Source organism: Centruroides vittatus, unplaced genomic scaffold, assembly GCF_030686945.1.
Source record: "Centruroides vittatus isolate TY-2023 unplaced genomic scaffold, ASM3068694v2 scaffold_3046, whole genome shotgun sequence".
NCBI lineage: Eukaryota > Metazoa > Arthropoda > Arachnida > Scorpiones > Buthidae > Centruroides > Centruroides vittatus.
In genome coordinates, this window is record NW_027122699.1 from 1,029,743 (window position 1) to 1,052,293 (window position 22,551).

At 31.2% G+C, this 22,551-nt stretch overlaps 1 protein-coding gene across 1 annotated transcript in view; it reads right to left on the bottom strand.

The window, feature by feature from the left end:
- Positions 1 to 354: 354 nt before the first annotated feature.
- Positions 355 to 22,551, bottom strand: part of LOC136988096 (pleckstrin homology domain-containing family D member 1-like) — a 29,752-nt gene continuing 7,555 nt past the window's right edge. The window contains exons 5-14 of the mRNA XM_067285908.1: positions 15,244 to 15,335; positions 15,119 to 15,171; positions 13,655 to 13,749; positions 13,488 to 13,581; positions 13,243 to 13,403; positions 8,126 to 8,216; positions 6,404 to 6,445; positions 5,638 to 5,785; positions 5,409 to 5,561; positions 355 to 999 (exon numbers count right to left, since the gene is read on the bottom strand). Of these exons, the coding sequence (XP_067142009.1) occupies positions 839 to 999; positions 5,409 to 5,561; positions 5,638 to 5,785; positions 6,404 to 6,445; positions 8,126 to 8,216; positions 13,243 to 13,403; positions 13,488 to 13,581; positions 13,655 to 13,749; positions 15,119 to 15,171; positions 15,244 to 15,335 (1,090 nt within the window). The 3' untranslated portion in view covers positions 355 to 838. The remainder of the gene's footprint in view (positions 1,000 to 5,408; positions 5,562 to 5,637; positions 5,786 to 6,403; positions 6,446 to 8,125; positions 8,217 to 13,242; positions 13,404 to 13,487; positions 13,582 to 13,654; positions 13,750 to 15,118; positions 15,172 to 15,243; positions 15,336 to 22,551) is intronic.

Consider the following 22,551-nt stretch of genomic DNA (forward strand, 5'->3'; position numbering starts at 1 on the left):
AATTGTTTTTACTAACATTTCATTCAATTCGCAATTAGTTTGTTTGGTACCGACGAAAGGAAGTCCTATCCGTACCACAACAAACCAGATTAGCAACGGCACGGTCGACCGTGTATTACGGGAAAGTTACGACGTATGACGAAATAGTTAACATTGCATATACGGTGGTACCTTCGTCTTCAAATGATTTTAAGTTTGAATGCTAAATTTGAGAGAAATTCAATTTGGAGTCCGAGCATAAAAGAATCGTCCGAACTGTATATGCAGTGAAAAAGTGTACTTGCTGCATAAATGTCATCTATTGGCAACCGAGCCATCTCTTGCATTAAGCTCGTGTTTTCAGTGCATTTTTAGATCTATTTTTGGTGTGCTTGGTTATATATACTGTTTAACCCCTACCTATTAGCTATTGTATCCAGAAGTGTATGGAAGCAATGAAGCCTAAGGAGAAGGTTGTAGAAATTGACAATTGGAGTGAAAGCAGTACATGTGGTGGATCTGGCAGCCATGTTTAAGATGCCAAAATCAACAGTGTGGACCAATAAATGGGATTTTCATTTTATTACATAGTATTTATGTTTTCTATTTATTATTTAGGACATTTTTTATCTTATGTGTATTTGCTGTTTTAAGTTTATCAAAATGGATATTGTTTATGATCTGGGAACAGATTGTTCACTTCCATTACTTCTAATGGGGAAAATTGATTCAGAGTTTGAACAACCTCCTAGAACAAATTAAATTCAAAGTACAAGGCACCAATGTGTAATTAAAATCTGGGGAGAACATGGTATATAAATTATAGCAATCATACCATAACATTTCCTTCTAATATAAATTATTCTTCCATTGTAGGTAAACTGTTCTGTAGTTCTTGCATAGATATTCCTCTGGAATTTCTTGTAGACATTGTTCGCCTCAGAGTTCGAATCTTCTTTTGTGTTTTATTACTTACTAGCATGGACTGAGTTCGATGGAGAGCACATCTGTCTCTATTATCTAGAAAAATATTTTATTTAAATTTTTTAAAATCTAACTTTTAATTTTAACTTGAGAAAAAAATTAGCGTACTTTATAAAGTCATTCAATAATATGAGTAATATTTCCAATCCCTTTCATTACCAAAGTAAATTAAGATTTAGTTTAATTAATATTTTTTTTTTGTTTTGGAATAAATTAATATTAAATGATTTTTAATATTCTAAACACTGAATTTGTAAAGATAATTAATTAACAAAAGCAGGTACTGTAGTCCCCAGTTAACACAATTCATTAATTATGGACAATTTTCTTATTGAATCACCATTTTCCAGTATAACAGGTTTCAAAGAAAGGCATTACTGGGCACTACATATTAGAATCAAAAATAAATCAATTGTTTTGGCATGGGTTTTATTATATATCCCAGAAATTCCTATACCTAAATTTTCAAAGCAAGCTCCTCCTATATCTACACCCCTATACCAACTTCTATATCATTTATTAAAGCAGTCTTGGATACCAATTTCTGTGGTCTTTAATATCCTTTGTTATTGCAGTTCTTTCTATTGCTTATTGAAATCTGCAACTTCCCTTCAACTTCTCTTTTATTTAAGGAATTCAAATAAGTCTATGAGTGCAAAGTCAGTTATGCTCTTCTTGGTCAGATATGACCAGAGCAACAGGTAGAAGCTGCAACAACTAGAGCTCTTAAAGACATTGCAAAACATGGTACTACAGTAGAGCATCGATTATCAGAATCAATTGGGGATGGGTTCGGAAAATCGATTTTTTGGATAACCGATTATGTACAAAAAAATACATTGTTAATATAGTATATTAGTATATCCCACGTTGAAATTTTTCTCTGCTTCGCATTGAATTTTCGTCGATGTTAAGCCTAACAAAAATTTTTATAATAATAATCATGGCTATTGTATTGTTAAAAATTATTTCTTTATTTTGTACAAACAAAATAAATATATTGAAAAATATAAAAACTTATATTTTAGAACAGTGTTTCTCAACCTGGGGGTCGAGAGACAATAATGAAATCATTTTATGAGAAAAAATCATTTATCATAAACTTTACACGTGTACTTATTGTTAGTAAACGTTATAAAAAAATTAATGCGATGGTTGCATTTGTTTTTCATTTAAAATTTTCTCCGTACGTGGATCAAATTACAAAGAGCACGTACACATCAAGTTGGAACTTGTAAATTGCTCGTGTATATACACGTCATACATGCATGTTCATTCCCGTTGCTATAAATGCAGTGACATAAAATAATAGGAATAGTTGTATTACATTTTTATACTGTTGGTATTTTCTTAATGTATAAAATTAGTGCAGTGCAATTATATAATACAGACGTGGGCAAATACGGCTCTTTTTGAGTAACACGCAGCTCTTGCTGAAAGTATTAATTTCTGTTTTTTATTATTATTTTTACAATTTTATTTCTATAATTTTGTGAAAATATTGAATTTTTTCAATAAACATATTTGTTTTATATAATATTTATATTATATAATAAAATCGCGTGCTTTACCATACTATCCACCACGACAGTATAGAACTGCGGCACCCATGCATTTTGCAAAACCTACATTTCGGCTCCCACTGAACTCTTGCTTGCCCTCCTTTGATATAATATTTAAAAAATTTACATTTATAATTACAGTCAAAATTCAATTAGTAATAGTAAGGCATACTGTTATTATTCCTTTGGGTGGGGGTCATGCAATATTAATTTTATTTATATTTACTATTTTGGAGGGTCATGGAGCTAACAAAATTGAGAATCGCTGCTTTAGAAGTTAATCTAGTATCAAAAATGTTCGATTCAGCACGACACAGTCCAACTGGAATGCTTTTAGTTAACCAATGCTCTACTGTATTCAGATAAATAGTATGAACTACCAGAAGTGTATAGCTGCAGAAGGCAGTCTTCTGTAAATAAACTTTTGGACAAAAAAGTTATGCACCAGGAAAAAGCATTGAAATGGAATGAAATTTTATTACTGTAAATGTAATTATGATGATCATAAGTGATTATACAACACCGAAGGGATAATTTCCTGTCAACAGCAGTACAATTTAAATGAACCTTTAATACCATGTAAGGCTTCTTGCCTGGATATATGCAGTAATATGATCGGCATACAAGCACCTTATGTATCCTGCAATATATTTGCCCACAAATGCAATATACGATGGTCATTCTAAAAGTAAAGAACGTTTGTCTCTCTAGATATTTTTCTTTAAGATAATGAAACAAAACTTATTTTACAACACACACGATACCTTAGCTATTTTTCTGCGTAGTCGCCATACAAATTTAAACATTTGTCGTAGCGTATCACCAGCTTTTCTATGCCTTCTGCACACTCGGTTACCACCAAGTTCTTGAACCAGTCATTAACGGCCTCTTTCAGTTCGTTGTCATTTTCATAGTGATTCCCAATCAAAAAAGCCTCCAATTTGGAAAAAAGGTGGTAATCACACAGAGCCAAGTCCTGGCTGTAAGGAAAATGTTCAAAAACTTCCCAACTGCAGAAGCAAGTTCTTTGTCAATGCAGCAGCATGCGGATGTGCGTTATTGCTGCTGCGTTGACGAAAACTTGCTTCTGCAGTTTAAGTGGAGAGTTTTTGAACATTTTCCTTACAGCCAGGACTTGGCTCTGTGTGATTACCATCTTTTTTTCAAATTGGAGGCTTTTTTGATTGGGAATCACTGTGGAAGTGACAACGAACTGAAAGAGGCTGTTAATGACTGGTTCAAGAACTTGGTGGTAACCGAGTGTGCAGAAGGCATAGAAAAGCTGGTGATACGCTACGACAAATGTTTAAATTTGTATGGCGACTACGCAGAAAAATAGCTAAGGTATCGTGTGTGTTGTAAAATAAGGTTTGTTTCATTATCTTAAAGAAAAATATCTAGAGAGACAAATGTTCTTTACTTTTAGAATGACCCTCGTATTTGCCCCCAACCGCCTTTCCACAACCCTCATATTTAGAAAGCTGAAAGTGGTTAGTGTTTTTTGGTACAAATGGCACAGCATACATAGCCTGTATGGGTCATCAAATGGTAAGATTACAAAAATGTTACATATACGTAATATAAAATATTAATTAATAACAAGCATATAAAACAGTACAAATAAACAAAACAAGATATGTAAAATAAATAAGTGGCTTCCCATCAGAATTCACACATAATCAACAAGTGACAAATCTGGAGACCAGGCTTGACAGGGAAACATGGCAAGGAAAGAAGAAAAAGACATTTTTAGGAAACCATAGATGTATGCTGCCAAGTATTTTCTTGCTGGAAATGGTTTTTTTTAGGTCTGCCACAAAAGGCAATACAAGGGTGTAGGATTTCCCAAATGGAGAACAGAGGTAACTGACTATAATGTTAATGGAAGCTCCCCAGACCGGCATATGGTGTACCATTCAATGGTAAAGATGGAGTAACATGCTCCTGGTGGTCCTCCATACTCTAATATAGTGGGTGTCCATTTACAACAGAACCTGGATTCATTGCTAAAGACAATGCACTACCAGTCCTTAGTAGCATCACATCACCCCTGCAAATGAAGCCGAACATATCGGTGATTGCAACACAGGATGTGTATCAATCACCTTGCATGTAAATTTGCCTCTGCTGGTTGCCTGCTAATGGTATGGGAAAAGACAGGGTTCTGTAGCAGGTTTTCCACCTGTCTCTAGATAGCTTTTGCAGTTGTTATGCTTATGTCACAATCAAGTCAGAATCGTCCAGATGTGGGCAACTTGGCAAAACAGCCATTCTGTTTCCCTCAATCCAATGGTGTGGCTTTTCTCAAACTCTATCAGCTATGCATAATACCTTTGATTGCATCATATAGACATGCCTGGCATTTAAAAACTTCCAAACAGTATGTTGAAACTTCTAAACACAGTGAGCCTCCACAGATCCTTTTAATAATACTGGAATAGCAATTTTAAAACATTCTGGTGGCACTACCTGCATGCAATCAGACAACTGTAATCACTTACATATCTCTCTGCCAAGTTTTGCAGTAATCAGACAATTCATCTGGGTACTTAAGTGCTTAAATTAATGAGTGTACAGTACTTATTCAGTTAATATACTACTAAGTAGCAGGTAGTAGTCAAAAATAAATTAAACTTCTAATGTAATTTTTATTACATTACGTGAAAATTGAGTTTCATCAAATACATCTACAGACAAATGAATGCATCTTATTGAATTTTTATAATACTAAACATATTTCCAGAGGATAACCAAGACTACATTAAATTTTCATTATAAAAATTCTACTTGAAATTTTTACAAGTGATATTTATAATCCAGAAAACACAATTATTATTATTATTGATGCTTTTCTCAGTATTAATAATAATATTTTAAACTTACCATCAGAAGCCACTTTTTCTTGTTTGGCTAATTCAAGTTTTAACAGTTGAGATTTCTGAACACAACTCTTTTTGGCCAAAATTGCATCCCTTATTTTAATCATTGGCTTATCTGCATTCAATTTACATTCTTCTGCTACATCTTCAAAATATTCTATTTGGAAACGAAACTATGAAAATCTGTCTTAATTTTAAACGGTAAAGAAAAACTCTGTATTAAAAGTACGCACTTTTTAAATTCTTAACGTCGGTCATGATTTCCGTAATTATCGAGTCTTCGGAATTTGTTCTATTTTTTAACAAGAGCTCTAAATGACAGAGAGATTCCTCTGCATTCTTTAATCGTTTTTCTGCCGAGATTCTTGCTAGAATTTCTTGCTATAAAACAGTAAAAAATTATATATATAATAAACATCTTAACATCCAATGATTATAAATAGATACAACCAAAGATTGCCTGAATAATCGGGCTAGAATCTGGCTAATTAAATGATTACTATAAAGCAATTTGTCACTAGAGAGAGGCATTAGGTGCCATCTCTTGATTAAATTAATAATTATAATTTTAATAATTTATTAAATTTAATCAAGAGATGGTGCCTAATGCTTCCCTCTAGTGACAAATTGCTTTATAGTAATCATTTAATTAGCCAGATTCTAGTCCGATTATTCGGATGATCGTTGGTTGTAGCTAGTAAAAAATTTTATTATATAACATCATATGGATTGTAAATATAGGCACAAGTAATTACAGTAATTGATTTTTATATTTGACTATTCCTTTAACCAGGCAATTAAAATACTTCATTTTTAGTTTAAAAACTGTTACAATGAAACTTTAATTATCTAGTTTTTACATTTAAATATTACTAGTTTTTGCTTTTATGTGTACCAGTTAATTCTGAAATTGTTTTAGTTTTAAATTATAAAAGTATACTTAAGTATATGCAACATTTGTACAATTTATTTTTTTTAGATATTAATGAATAAACTTACTTTTAACTCAGCTTCCATTAGTTGTTTTTGAGAAGTAAGTTCCTAAAAAATAAATATTCATGCACAAGAGAGTCAGATTTAGTTTTTATATATGTGTTAAAATACAAAAATTAAAAATAACATACAATTTTGATATTTTTACATGAATTTTTTTGTAGAAACTGCTCTAGTAACTGATTAAATGTGATTGTAGTTATGAATGTATTCAGTATTTGTCAAAACATTAAAGTTCTTTTGGCATAAATTTTAATAAGCAATACACAAAATCTTATATCACACTACCTTCAAAATAAACTCCTACAGCTATGCCGAGGAACTAGAAACTAGAAGTACCGTATAGGTGTGGAAATCCTTAGGGTATTATGAAATATGTTTTTTATTGTTTGTAAACATTATCTACTGGCGTTGTTTTTGTCAATTCAATAATTGAATTTTATTTTGTAGCACTGAGGAGGAGCTAGAAAATTAAACTAGCTCCAAATGCATCTGTAAAAAAACAATAAATGAGTTTTATAACCCGAAGAGCTGCGAGGCAGTCTACCGAAGGATTTTTTCGGATTGAAGAGACGCTTACTTAGTATATTTTCAGTTTTAAAACAATTTCTTTTATTTCTCTTAAAAAGCACAACGAACTTTCCGAACAACCCAATACATACACACATACAGATTCATAAAGTTTGCATTTTCTTTCAATTATAGATTTAAAAATTAATTCTATATTTATTGTAATAAACAACATGATGTTTAAAACTTTTTCATCTTTCAGCTGTCTGCTTATTAGAATACATACAGTATATAAAACACAAAATTAAATATGAATTATTTTAATATATGGCTTTCTGCTTTAAAAAAAAAATCTAAAATCTGGAGTTTTTCGAAGGATATAAGAAAAACACATAACAACAGTGAATTAATATTTTTTATCATAAATGTTTTTGCCTGATTAATGGGCCATCATAAGGCTTCAAAAGCAAGACAGAAAATTACAATAAAAAACTGAACAGAACAAAAATTTTTTTCCTCTTCCTATAACCTGTTAAGCAGGCTAAAATCATTTTCAATTATAAATTTTGGTACTCTGTTAATGGTGTTTATTTTTCTTACACAGAAATTACTGAATTAAAAAAACATTGTATAAAAGTATAATCTGTAAATATAGTTTTACAAAGTTTGTCATGCAAAATCAAGACACAATTTTTACTTTTCCAGTTGTTATACCTGAGAATAAATGTTAATGGAATATCAAAATTATTTTGTCTGTTAATGATAATCAAAACATTTAATATTGTTGCTATGAATGGTCTTAGCTTGCTCTTATAATATGAAAGATGGGAAAAAAAGTACTTCAAGGATTGTTTATACCAGAAATGGCAAACCTTTTTGTGTTCGCGTGCCATGTTGTAAGCATACTTAGCTTTAAAGACGTTAATGTGCACCAAAGTTTCAGACTTCAAATAACGATATTTAAAGAAATTAAACGAACACGCTTTAATTAGAATAACTGTAACAAAGCTGATTGAAAAAAGATGATCAGATCATAAACTGAAAGGATAATTGAGAAAGACAGAAATCATATGATATATTACGTGCCAGATGATTTCTCCTAATGTGCCACTTTGGGCCCGCACCACCCCTGGTTTTATACTAAAACTTTTAATTTTATAAAAATAATACAAAATTTATAAAGAAATATTTAAATGTCAAAAATGTCTAAATACTTACATTTAGAGAATCAAGTAATTGATTTGCTTGTTCACTAAATATTTGCTTTTCTTCATGTAACATTTGTGCATACATTTGAATTTCAAAATATCTAAATTAAATAATAATATCATTAAACAATTATTTTTAGTAATTGAAATAACAAATATAAAATGAAATTTTAAAATTTCATTCTTTTAATATGTTTTTCTTGTACTTAAAAGTTTATTTTATAAAATATACAAATACGGCAGACCCCCGATATAACGCGCATGTCGGGCAGAAAACAACACCCGCGTTATAAGGTGAACCGCATTATACCGAGTGGCGCGATGGTGACACGATAAATTTACTCGGAACGATTTGAGCTACATACTGAAACATCCCATCAACTACATACATATGTATTTTAATAAAAAAACCAATTTATTTATTAAGTGTTTTATTAAAATTCACATAACATAGTTATACATCTTAATAAGTACTGTACATATTGTATATGTATTATTTTATTTATGTATACATAAGGTACACTTGAAAATACAGTACTGTATGTAAAAACAAACACTATCTATAACTTCACTAAAATCTATGTATTCGACATCACTTTAAAAAGTGATTAATTTTTGTTTGTTTGCTTTTTGATAACATCTGTATCATTTTCCTTTTGAAAGATGCTAATTGCAACAATCTGACACTGTTAATATTTTCTTGTGATTCAGCCCATTTTATAACAGTTTCCATGGCTGTTATTGCTTCTTTGGTTGTTAGCGGTATATCAGCTATTGGAAATTGTGAACTGTTTGGAAAATTCTGCAGCGCCTTCAATATCACTAGACTTTGCTTCACCAGAAATGGAAATTTGGAAGATGCCATGCTGTTTTTGCCAATGCCACAACCAACCATCAGAAGCCTTAAAATCTCCTCCTGCTTTTAAGCTTACATGGAATTTTTCAGCCTGCAACTTTAAAACAGTTCCAGATACGGGAATACCTTCACTTTTTTTTTTGCACAAACCGTGCATAGAGGCAATCGTCAACATTTTGATTTTTTCTAAGTCTTGTCTTTTTTCGAGTAAGCCCGGCATCTTTGTCAAGCTTATCAACAAATGATTTCGGTTTTGTCTCCTCTGCCATCCAACCTCTTACAGTTCCTTCAGGTATGCTGTATTCTATTATGTTTGCTTTCGAAACTCCGCTCTTTACTTTAGCAATAATGTCAAGCTTTTCTTTTACTCGTCATGCATACAATAATTAAACACTATTCAAAATACACGCAGGAACTCAATACATACATAATTACTCAATACGCAGTAACGATAAAATGCGCTACTCGCTAACGCCGCACGGACCCGTATAAACGTGTTTGAGCTTATCGCGTCGCAAACGTCGCCTGCACTATAACTGAGTGCGCGGTATAGTGAGCAGCGCTATAACGAAGGTCCACTGTACTACTAAATTACTTAAATTAAATTGCAAATTTATAATTATAAAATAGTTTTAAATAACATTCTGAAATTTTAGTAATTAAAAAATTATGTTAGTGCTTAATCTATTCAAGACAAATATTTGAAACAGATGGCCGGATGGCCGAGCGGTAAAGGTGGCAGCCTACCGCTCTGGGGGACCCGGGATCGAATCCGAGCGGGTCGAATAATCCCCAGGAATTTTTCGGGGGGTGGTCCGTTCGGATATGTCGGGCCCCGTCCCTCACCACCCGGTCGCCCCATTGTGGGCCTGGCCGAACCCATAATGGGCCTACTAAAAGAGGCCCTCTTAGTGCCCACAGGGCGGAAAGAGTTAAAAAAAAAAAAAAATATTTGAAACGATAAAATGCGTTCCCTCTATGTTCATTCTGCATTTTAACTACAACAAAAATATTATCATGTATCAATCGTTCTATCCACAATAGAGGGTGCTAAATTGAGACACTGATTTTTGTGTACTAATAATAAAAGTTCCCTATATTTAAAAGTTAAATTCAAAATTAACAGTTACTAACTAACATTCATGTAGAAAACTAAACCAATTCCCCAAATAGCTCCTCTTAAATAATGTACTTATCTAATAGGATAATAAAATACAGTACAGTACTATAATATTGTAATCATGCCAAAAGGCAGGCAGATTATTGTCTTTTCCTACATAATTCTTACGATTATTTACATAGCAATTAAATTTATTTTATTTTATTGTACATATCTGGCAAGTTTTCTGGTAAAAGTGCTTAAAGCCACTTTGTTAAGAGACAGTTAAGCTATTTCCACTTTAAGTTAGCCACTGCAGCCCTAGTGCAGCAAAGCTTTGTGGGATCCCAGAAAAGGTCCGAAATCGCATAAATCGAAAATTCTTATGTTTAAATTATAACGATAGATTATATAAGAGAGAGAGAGGAAAAAACCCCTTGGTCTAAACGTGGCACAAAATGTAAACAACAAGTCCCAGGACAATCAACATGTGTTAAACGATCTGTCAATGTCAAACCGAAAGGCAGAACTCTGACACAAACGCTCATAAATATTCAATCTAGGAAAACAATTTTGGTAAAGGGGGAAAGATTTAATGGATAGAAAAACATCGCATATGATCATTAAATTTCCAAGATGACAGAAATCACAAACAATGGGCTAAATTATGAGCATCAGTCTTGTAGTTTTATCAACAATCTCCAAGCACAATAGACAAAAAGGCACTGGATAGACACCCCAAATCAGACCTTTCCCATGACCCAAGTTGGTCTTGGTTTTCACCTGGAAAAAAAGGAGAGACCAATCAGGAAGTGAGGAATGGGACGAGGGGCCAATTGGAAATACAAATAGTGGGAGAAAAACTATAAAAATCAGAAATTCAAGGTTGATGGAGGGTCTCCTCTGTATTCGGCAAAAAGTCGTGCTCTCTATATTGTGTTGTGTCGCCGCCGACAACTTAGGACACCACAGTATCTCTACGATCCCATCTCGTCCGCCCCGGGGCTATGTCCGAAGTCGAAGTTCTCACCATCCCAAAGGACTATAGAAATTTGGAACTGTGTAAACATAAATGTTACCAAATAAATGACTTTCTTTTGTAAAACAATTGTCATCATTTGCCTCCTCCACCACAGCCCACGTGAGAACTTCCCTTAAGTTCATCCTGACGCGGGATTAACTGATTCCCCCTAAAAGACGGCAACCTCACACTGTGCAGAGGAGTGGGTTTTCAAGTCTCCTATCACCACCAGTCGGCGACCTTACGGTCTCGAGCACCGAAAACAGAAGTTAAGAGGGCTGCCATCATAAATTATATGCATATTACATACTTAAAATAAAGATTGGGACATATGAAAATTATTTTGAACTTGTTATCCGAAAAATTAGAAATGAACTTTTCCACATAATCTTCTATACTGACATAGACATCTTCAGATTTATTAGTAATGGCGAATGCACACATTAAACTGTTGCTGTTTACTATATAAGTAATGCATTTTTACACAATATCAAATTTTTCTGATCGACTGCCTCAGATATGTCAATACATTAGGTATTCTTAACAAAAGAAATAGAACAAATTAGTATTCTTAATAATTTTTAAAATGTAGAATAAATACACATTTGTACACAAGTGCCATATTGTTTAGTATAACAGAAAGCCATCATATAGGTGTATCACTGGAAAATATGCATTCATACGAGATAAATAATAAAACCATTGTCATAAATTTCCCACATCTGTCGTCTTTTCCCCAAGTCCTGCCAAAAATGATAGATTGAAGTTTCATTGTATTTTATATTTTCCTATATCAATGATCTCTTTCTGTGAGGTTATCAATTTTCAAATTTGAACATTGTAAAGGAATTCTATTTCCTATCAGATGAAAAGACCACATTTCTATTTTTCAGTATTTGATATATTTTCTTACACTGTCATATGACAGAAAGTAAAACAAAATTAATGTATCAAATAACAATATAGAATTTAATACTGAAAATACTATTTGTATGACATTGTATATCAAATACTAGCGAGGTTGAGGCAGAAGTTTTAAATGCGAAAACGTGTACGTCAGACTTTCGGCACCGCTTTCCTGTAAGCCTAGAAATTTGACAATGGTGTTTGGAAAGTCAGTGGAATCATGCTAGACATTCCAAATGCCACTGTCAAACTTCTAGGCTTGCGGGGAAAGCGATGCCGAACATCCGACGTACACGGTTTCGCGTTTAAAACTTTGGCCTCAACTTCACTGTTATATGAAAGACATCATTAAAAATTTCTAGCACTGAGACTCTTCTTAAAAAAGTACTATTTTTCACATTAGACAGTATTTTCTAAAAAATTTTAAATTATTACAAATTACAATTTGTTGATTAAAGCAGAACATTTTTCTAAAATCCATTAGCTGTTTATTAATTTAATTTGTTGATTCAAAACATCATCCACTACAAATTATCTGATCAGTATAATTTTGCTCTTCACAAGTAAATCTAATTTTAGTTCAGTTGATTGTAAAAGGCAAGATTAGTCATCACAAGTGAGGAAGAACAATGTTTTCAGTCGAGACTACTCAAAAAATCTAAATCGGTTTCAAATTTGGCACTTTATAGTGGATTCAAAGGTGTGGATTTGGAACGTTTATACAACAATCCAATTACTGAAGAGGTTGTGTAAATCAATTCACAATAAAATGACACCTTTACTGCACAATATTCTCACCAACAGTTTGATTTTCATTTACTTGTTAAATCCAATCTATTTAACTTGGTCCCCAAAGATAATTTATGAGTTGTCTTAGAATATTTGAACATTTTCATTATTTTCTATCTATTAAAAATGCTAAAAATTGACTGAAATGTATATTTCAGAATTTGAAAGCATTTCTTTATATTAATGCTGTATTTTTCTGACTTTCTACTGATAATATAAAACATATAAGATGGAATCTATATAAATTAATTCCTATCTTTAGAAAAAATAATGAAATAAAGAGAATGTTTTCATAAAAATGATTTGATCAAATAGAATATGGTAGTACAGATAATGTTATTTTCATAATCTATTTTGTATTAACAACCAATTCATTAAGCATATTTTAGTTTTAACATATTACATTAAACGTATTATAAATGTCACAAATAAAATATTAAGCACAAATTCTTTTACCTCTGTTCTAATTCGGTTTTTTCATCTAATATGAATTTTGTTTCTTCTTCGATACCCTTCAGAGCATTTTGTAATTCTTCCGACGTAACGTAAAGATTTTGAGTTTCTTCTTCCTTCTGCCTCAAAAGACGAATTGTTCGTTCTCTCTCTTCGGCAAGATTCTGAAACAAATTTAAGTCTTAATTTTTGAATAAAATTTTAATTAAAAATAATTAAAATAAATGAACGTTAATTATATATTTTACTTCTAAAGTTAACTGCAGCATGTTTGTAGTTTGTTGTAATTGTTTTTTATCATCTTCCAGCCTCCTCAATGTTTCTGAAGTTTCTTCACATTCTCTAAATAAATATAAAATTTTAAAAACCTGATAATTTTTTAGTAATCTAAAACTAATTTATTGTAAACATTTACTTTTGAGTTGTTTTATGTTCTTTTTCTAACTGTTGAATCATTTCTTGCAGTTTGCTTTTTTCTTTCTCTAATTCTAAAGTTAACTTTTCTAATTCCTGAAAATATCAAAATATAATTTTGATTTACACGGACAGTTATTAACTATGAAGCAACACAATACACGATTATCAGTGTACAAGTTGCGTGCAGGTAGATATATGTTAAACCTCTGGATCTACCCAATTTCAATGCATAAATATATATTATTTATATTACAAATGTTAATTTACAAATAATACATATATATTTGTAATATACAAGTATTTTTATTTTTTTAGTGTAATTTTTTAAAATATAAAATATATAACATAAATTTAACAAAAGAAATTTAGCTTTTTTATTTGCATTTTCTAGATAATGCAAAGATAACAACTCTACCACCTCAAGGCAAAAGACTATCTCCAAAAGAATTGAAAATCAAGTTTCACACTTGACATTAAACCTAATTAGTATCCTTTATTGACATCACCGAATATGTAGTATGAAAAATGATGTGTCATTATTACACTGCTTTTATCATAATTGATAAAGGATACTAATTAAATGCTTGCAATATAATAAGCAACCTTCTGTTCATTTGTAACACATTTTTTTTATTTCATATGTAGCCTAATTTTGTTTAGCTTATTGTTTTTCCATGAAATTGTTTCTTATATGTATATTTTTTCTTTTGTTATTGCTTTTAAGAGTATTATTGTTTTTTTTTTAATTTAGGGAGGACATCAATTGTCCAATGACACTTCCTATTGTATATGTAAAATAAATAAATAATTGTGCAACTTGATTTTAAATTATTTTGGAGACAACACCTTTTGGCTTGGAGTAATAGAGATTTTCTGTTAATGACTTCTGTAATAGTTATAATTTATTATACATAGTTAGATGTAACAGTGTTTATACTGACAATTAAAGAGCTGAATTAAAAACCACCTACTATTAAAAGTACATTGATTAATTCAGCTGAGTAACTATAGTGGCTAGTTTATCCTTATTTGACAATTAAGTTACACACACATTTGTCCATAAACTGTATTTTACGAGCTTTTGATACAATTCACTTGTATAAAGTAATCAATAATTCTTATTATATGTGTAAAAACTAAAATAATGCACTACATATTCACATAGGATCAAAAAAGTTTATCAAATCTACTGATAGCTCAAGAACTAGTGAATAACTTAAATTAGTTGAAAAAAACAACTTATTGTGTTACTTTTCCAAATTCCACGGGTTTTTTTTTATCACTGCATAATAGAAAAGTCAATGAATATTTATTCTGATCCGCAGTTATTTGAAAACAATTTTCTTGTCATAGAAATTGAAATTCATACAGATTTAGCTAATTAGTACAAGAAAACTTTAGTAAAACTAAAACAAAATAAGTTAAACTTAAATTTTAAATAAAATTAACAACACACAATAACCTCATTTTTATCCATTTCATTTCTTAAAGCTGTAACTTCTTCCTGAAGTTTTTCTAAATTAAAAAATAAATAAAACTTAAACAGGTAACAAATATGAAAAGATAGTTTAATGAAACTCTACTCACCAACATAATTATGTTTTTCCTTAGTTAACTGTAAACCTTGAGTTTCGAGTTCTCTTATTAGAGATTCTTCATACTGTGCATTCTTCCAAGTACTAGAATGTAAAAAAATATCTAATTTCAGTATAAATGTCTCCATGTATAATCAATGTCGTGTTTGTAAATCATTGCATTTGAATTTCTGAACTGTAAGGATTTCAGAAGATCCAATCCTTCAAATACTTAGACAATTCTCTGTTTAATTGGGATACAATTTTAAAAAATTGTAAATATAAATTTCCACTGTCGTCGTCCGTCTTTCCTTAATCTCGAGAACAAAGTTAGACGAAAGACGAGACCGGATACGGAAACCTCGGACGGGAGGTTTTGATTAACTACGTACGAACTTCCAAAGCAAACCGGAAGTCGTGTTATTTCAATTCAAAGAGTTTCCCCAAAAGGTGTTAGGTAGATGACTGGCACGACACTATTATTAAAGGAAAAGAATGACATATGGGGACAAGCCACTACTAATTTGAAGTGGATACCGTATATTTTAAATTAAATAAATAAAAAATTGCAGCCTGCCATTGTGACAATGTCACAATAATTGCTCATTCCCTATATATTCGTTGCAGAATCATCAATAATTAATTGTGTTAACAATATATTTAATAAGGAAATTAGATATAAAATCATCTTTATTATCAAGCTTCAATAATAAATTACAAAAATTATTATGATGGCAACTTCAATATATTAAATGTTTAGTTTAAGGCAAAATATTTTGAATATTTTCACCTTTATAAAATTTAATTTTATTCTTACTTTTCACCAACATATAACTTAAAAACTTATGAAAATTAATTTAAATGATATCCTAAAATTCTATGTAAGTACAAAGGATTCTCTATGTCTCATCCCCATACACCGTTGTATAGTCAAGGACAGTAAACTCGATATGCATTGAATGCATTCATACTTATGTTGTTCGAATGGCAATGTATACAATATATATATTTCTCCAATCATTCCTTTCTCCTTTAGTACTTGAATTTATATAATTTTCTATGCAGTATGTAATTATAAAGTAGGTATATGTATCAGAACATAAGTACAGTAATAAGTATGTATTACATATTTAATACAAAAAATGAATTTTCTAAAACTGTATACTATATGGTACTGCAAATATTAATTTTAGAGAATATATAATGAAATAAAAATCTAAATAATAAATTCTAAAAAGAAAACAACACAACTTTCTAGAACAATGTGCAAAGGTTCATGATGTCACACAGTGCCATCTTTATATGCACAATGGTCATTCATGACTCTAGTTACTATAAATATACACCCAATAACATTTCACTAGTCCTTCATTAAGAGAGGAAATATCAATTTCCTCAAATAAACCCTGGGTTGAAAAGCACAAAAAACACATCCAAGTACTACACTATACACGATAATGTAGTTTAAAATGATAGAATTAAATTCCTTATATATCTTTTCAAATTATCTACAGTTGGATGGCACTTTCTATAACAAGGTTGGCGGAAACATTTTTAGAAATAAAACTATAAATATTGAGCTTGAGAAAGTCACAACTGAGTTCGTAAGTCGAGAGCTTATCGACCGAAGGATAATTAAGAAAACGCTTGTTCAAACTTACCATCTCTTTCCAAAAGAAATGGAAATTTGAACTAGAAGTGCTAATCGAGGTGTCGATTCCTACGACGACACCGAAGTATGAATGACAATGTAGTAACCAAATTGGAAGACACCGAATCAGGTTAACTACGAAAACAATATTTGAAATGTAGCCATAATCTGTAAGTCAATAAATGGTCTTGTTAATTCAGAAAATGTATGTATAATTATAGCATTTCTTTCAATTTTTACCCACTTGTCTCCTGGTGCACGACGATAAACTCCCTCCTCAATAAATCCAAATCTTAAAATAAATCCTAAGCTAGACACCAACCAATGCCGAATAAATCATGCAACCAATTTGGCACTAGAGGGAGGTGTTAGGTGCCATCTCTTAATAACTTTAATAATTATTATACTTTTTAATTAATTAATTTAAATAATTTAGAACTACTGGAAGAAAAAATCAGCCCGGAGCGGGACTCGAACCTACAACTTCTGCTTACCGTGCAGATACATTGCCAGTTACGCTATCCAGACCTCCGGTCTGATATATAAGCTTATGTTATAGCCATCGATGTTATTACAATGCCGGTTGGGGACACGTCCAGCACCCACATCCCGTAAATTTATTTAGTAATATAGCCGTATCTTGCCCGATAGCATTTGGCATTGGTTGGTATCTAGCTTTACAGTATATCGGGCTTAGCGATGTTGTTTATAAATCCTAAGGATACACATTTTATAAATAAACCTTCCAAGGTTTAAATGAAATATAATATTCAAGAAAGTTGCCTAGTGCAGTGAAAAACTAACAATGTGACGGACTAATGTTAAAATGGAAAAGTTAAATATTTATTATGTAGCAATTACAGTAAAAATACTGTGTTATTGTTCAGTGTACAATAAAATAAGTATTTCCTATTTGCACGCCTATACGCTTTCATATAAATCTGAAATTTTTAGTTTGTCTACAATGTATATCACACAAAACCCACAATGATTCAGTTACAACTGAACACTTACTATGTGGAATCTCCCCATATAAAATGAAAAGATGAGCACAAAACACAAACAGAATGATTCTTTATTTTACAACAAAGCAGTTGACCAAGGTGTGTTTTACATTACATGTTATTCAAATGTAACTGTGCAATCTCGAGGTATCGAACAAAGTAAGTGTTTGGTTCCCAGCAAATTGTTCCATATTTTGGTTTGTCAAGAAATTGATGTCCAATATACAGATGTTTTGTTATAAACTGTGCTTTTTAGAAACATAACTACAACATATATTGAGGACTTGTGTATATTAAGTCCACCATCACATGTTGTAGAGGCATTTTTCTGTAACTACTAGTTTTATCACAAGCATTTTCACCAAATCATTTTATTTAGCCATGCTTCCACAATATTCTCATGCTACATGCTATCATGTATTATGTAAAAATTGTGGTTGAAAAAACTTTCATCCACTTACTGTAGACCCTCAAAAACATCACGTGAAAAATTGCAGTCGTGGGTATGCAATTGAATTATTAACTATGATTTTGATCTGTAAGTTTCTCTGTAAATTTTAAAATATGTAAAAATAAAGCAATTTGAAAACTTGATGTCAAAGCTGTAATTACTTAAATTGCTTTCGTCTGATGAATACAGAGAAAGCAATAGTTTGTGTATAAGTCTAAGTTTTGACATTACTTGAGATTGACTAGTAAACAAATAAAATCATATTAAAAAGGCTCATTATTACTAATTTTAAGTAAAACAGTAAGTTTAAATTATTATTCTTATAATGTTTACAAATTAAGACATCTGAAGAAAGTTTTTCAGAGTGTATTATTATTATGCATTTAAAACCTAGCTTGTACTAAGTAAACCATTTACCTAATTACTAAAAGTATCACAGTATAGCAATATGTTTACCACCAGAATTATTGAACTGCAATTTGAAAAAAATTGTAGAAACACAAATTCCCACTGTCATCCATCTGTCCATCCTTTCTTAATCTCAAAAATGGAGTTAGATACATTAAAGTCAAAACCAAATATAGAAAGCTTAGGGGCAGGAGGCCCCGATTAACTATATACTAACTTCTGATGCAAACCAGAAGTCACATTATTTCGATTCAAAAATTTTTTTCTGAAAGGAGATAAATAATTTGCTTGTGCCAATGATAGATTGACGCCTAGCGGTATTAGCACAAACTATGTAATGTACAAATATAAACATCTACCAAAACCCAATGTGTAGCAAATAGACACCTACAATTGCCATAAATAATTGGGCTATAATTTACGACAATTGTGGGTGTCTATTTGCTAAGCATTGGGTTTTGGTAGATGTTTATATTTGTACGTCTATGCTTTGCCGGGGTATGGAACAAACGACCGAGTGCCTCGCGTGGACGTTTCCGGCCGAGGGAACGGGTGCGTTCCCAGTTGGCACCATATTAACCGTCGATGGTTATACATTAGGCTTATATATACTGGAAGAGGAGATCGGACCAAAGGTCTGGGTAGCGTAACTGGCAACGTGTCCGCACAGTAAGTGGGAGTTGCGGGTTCGAGTCCCGCTGCGGGCCGATTCTTTTCTTCCAGTTTATTCTAAATTAATTAATTAAATATTATAATTATTAACTTGTCCTGCGTTGTTTCCAAAAATTTCCACGTTGACCTCATTTACCTGCATGGGCGACGCCAAATATTTCGGTGTCTGCGTCGGAAAGTTTTTGATACTAGATGTCGCTATGCGTCATAATTTTTATATTAAAATGAACTTTGAAATATAATTTTCTTTGTTTTTATATTTTTTACTATATTTATTTTGTTTGTGTAACATAAAAAAATAATTTAACAGTTGGGAATCGCAAAGGATTGTGTGTGTGTGACCAGAAGAAACCTGGCGGTACGTCTGCGAGAACACGGATATAAAGTTGACAAAGGGCACAACACAATATTAGCAATTATGGCGCAGACTGAGGAAGAGGCAAAAGTCATTAAAATGGTGCTCTCTCCATCCATTTTGCTGGAAATGGAAAAGATGGAAATTTATAAAAGTAAAATGAAAAACTGTTGCCTAAATGCTAGGAATGCTAATGCACTTCCAACAGCGTGGAAATATATAATACAAAAAAAAATGGGGCTTAAAAACCCTTAAATCATGTTTCTTTCTAGTTAGCTTCATTTTCTATGTTTTATTCATTTATTTACTTTTTATTTATTTAATATACACACTTCTTTCAATTTATTTTAAAGTTAAATTTTTTTTTAATTTTAAATATGTAAAATATTCAAAAATGGTATGTTCCATTTTGGAACATTTATAATATTAAACCTGACAATGGCCTATATTAGATAGGGTGGAAACGTTAGTAAAAATGAAAGAATTTTAAGCTCAGCAAAATCAGATGTGGTGAAACTGAAGGGAAACAAACTTCACCCGTGACTACCGGTACATATGAAGTCTAATCCAGCAACTTCAACCTTTAAATTTCCGGTACAAACGACAAAAATTAACAGAAAAAACTAACGTTTTCGAATCTCGATGGAGATTCGAAAACGTTAGTTTTTTCTGTTAATTTTTGTCGTTTGTACCGGAAATTTAAAGGTTGAAGTTGCTGGATTAGACTGAAGGGAAATTTTTGCTGAGGAAGAAGTGGATACATATGAAGTTATCAGTTTTAGCATTTCCTCTTCTTCTATAAGACATCTTTTTCGATCACCCACATATTCTAAAATGACACAAAGTGTAATCAAAATGACTTAAACTACGAAATCAACTAAAATTAATGTTGGACCAAATGCAGATAAAACATTTTGACTACAGAGAGAAAAGTTATTACAAAAACAACACACAAGTAATTCTCGTATGTTGTCAGGTATGATATACCATTTGTGGCAGCCTTTTTGGTTGACTCATACACCACCTATATTTACCACAAATGAATAACTGGCAGAATTCTGTTACTAACAGGAAAAGTATGATGTACGAGAGCAAATCAATTTCAAAAATTATTCCATTGATGTCAGACAAATTATGAAAATTTCACGTGACTATCCTTTGGAATATCCATGTATTTATTACTTTCATAAACTTTTTTTTGTCATGTTAATCTTTGAGTGTGGGTATGATCATGCACATTAAAACAAATGTAAATCAACACCACTTAACATTTACTTTTAATGTAATAATGTTTAATTTAAACTGAACATTCTAAAACAAAGAAAAATATGTCACATCAGCAACGTGAGTGATGTGTTAAATTTCACAACTGTTATAATTAAATTACACAATAATTTCATATAACCACAGTTCTTAAAAATACTGTACATTAAAACTTTCTGTTCAACCCAACATAACCTTTACTTATTAACCATGACGTCGGAAGGCATCATTGTACTGATTATAATGTCTTTAAATTTCAAAACATATCTTTATAAAGCCTACAAAACAATCTAAGTACTATTTTACAGGTATCGGATAATTTAAAGGAGATTAAAACTTGCAGCCCAGCATTGTGACAATGTCACAATAAATAGTCGCTCATTGAACATAAATTTGGTTCAAAAATCTTGAAAAATTTTGAGAATTTTCATGAAAATATATTTCAGCAGATATAACTACCTTGTTTCAATGTAAAACATCATTATTATTATTATCATCATCATTATCTAATCAAAGAAATCCTACAACTCCTTACTTTGTAAAATGAAAATAAATTTTCTTGCATATTTTCAAATTTTTTGCAAAAGCAACATTTTGATATTTAATTCAAAATACTCTGTTGTTTTTCTCAATCAAATACAGTGAAAACTGCTTAGGCGACCACTTGTCAAAACGGGCAAAATTGTCTGGCAAGAATAGTTTATACATAGAGTCTTCATAAAAGTTACCCATATTAAATGACCACCTGTGTAATGTGACTGCGAGCATCAATTTTTGGTCTGAAGCAACATACAACAACTGTAATAAGCAACCACTTCCGCGAATATATCTGGTCTAAACTCTTGTTCGAACCAACCTCGGGCACTTCTCCCACCCACGAAATTAGGTATAGGTGTTAATGACTTAGTCTAGCAACAAAAGAAATTCATTTCGGTTTGTTTGAAATTGTCCGAAAACGAAAGAAATGCGAAGCACTGTCATTAGACGATCGTGTTAAAGTTATCAAAGAAAGTGAAAATGGTTTATCACGAGAGCAATTAACAGCAAAGTTTAACTGTGGGAAAATAAAATTTATTTTACTGTAGACCTACAGTATTTTCCTTACAGGTATAAAATATTGTACATGATACAATTAATTGGCTGATCTCATCATTTGATAAAATTTATTTTATTTATTTATTTATTTATTTATTTTTTGATGCTCATATACAGTATATGTGCAATAAATAGTTTCTGTATCAACCTACCTTATTTCCACAATATTTTTAGAAAAATAATATCAAAGTAATTTTCACACGCAAAATATTCAAACAACAATAAACGCATTAATGCAAAAATCAGTTTTACAGGCAACCTTCATTTTTCGATTCTGCAATTGTCATTGGAGAATTGCAGAATGTAATAAAATCATTTTATTATTAATTAATAATTTTTATTGTACTTAAGAAAACATTAAATATTAAACTAATGAAAACCAAAACCAAAGTGATGGAGAGATATGACGCACTTGTATATCG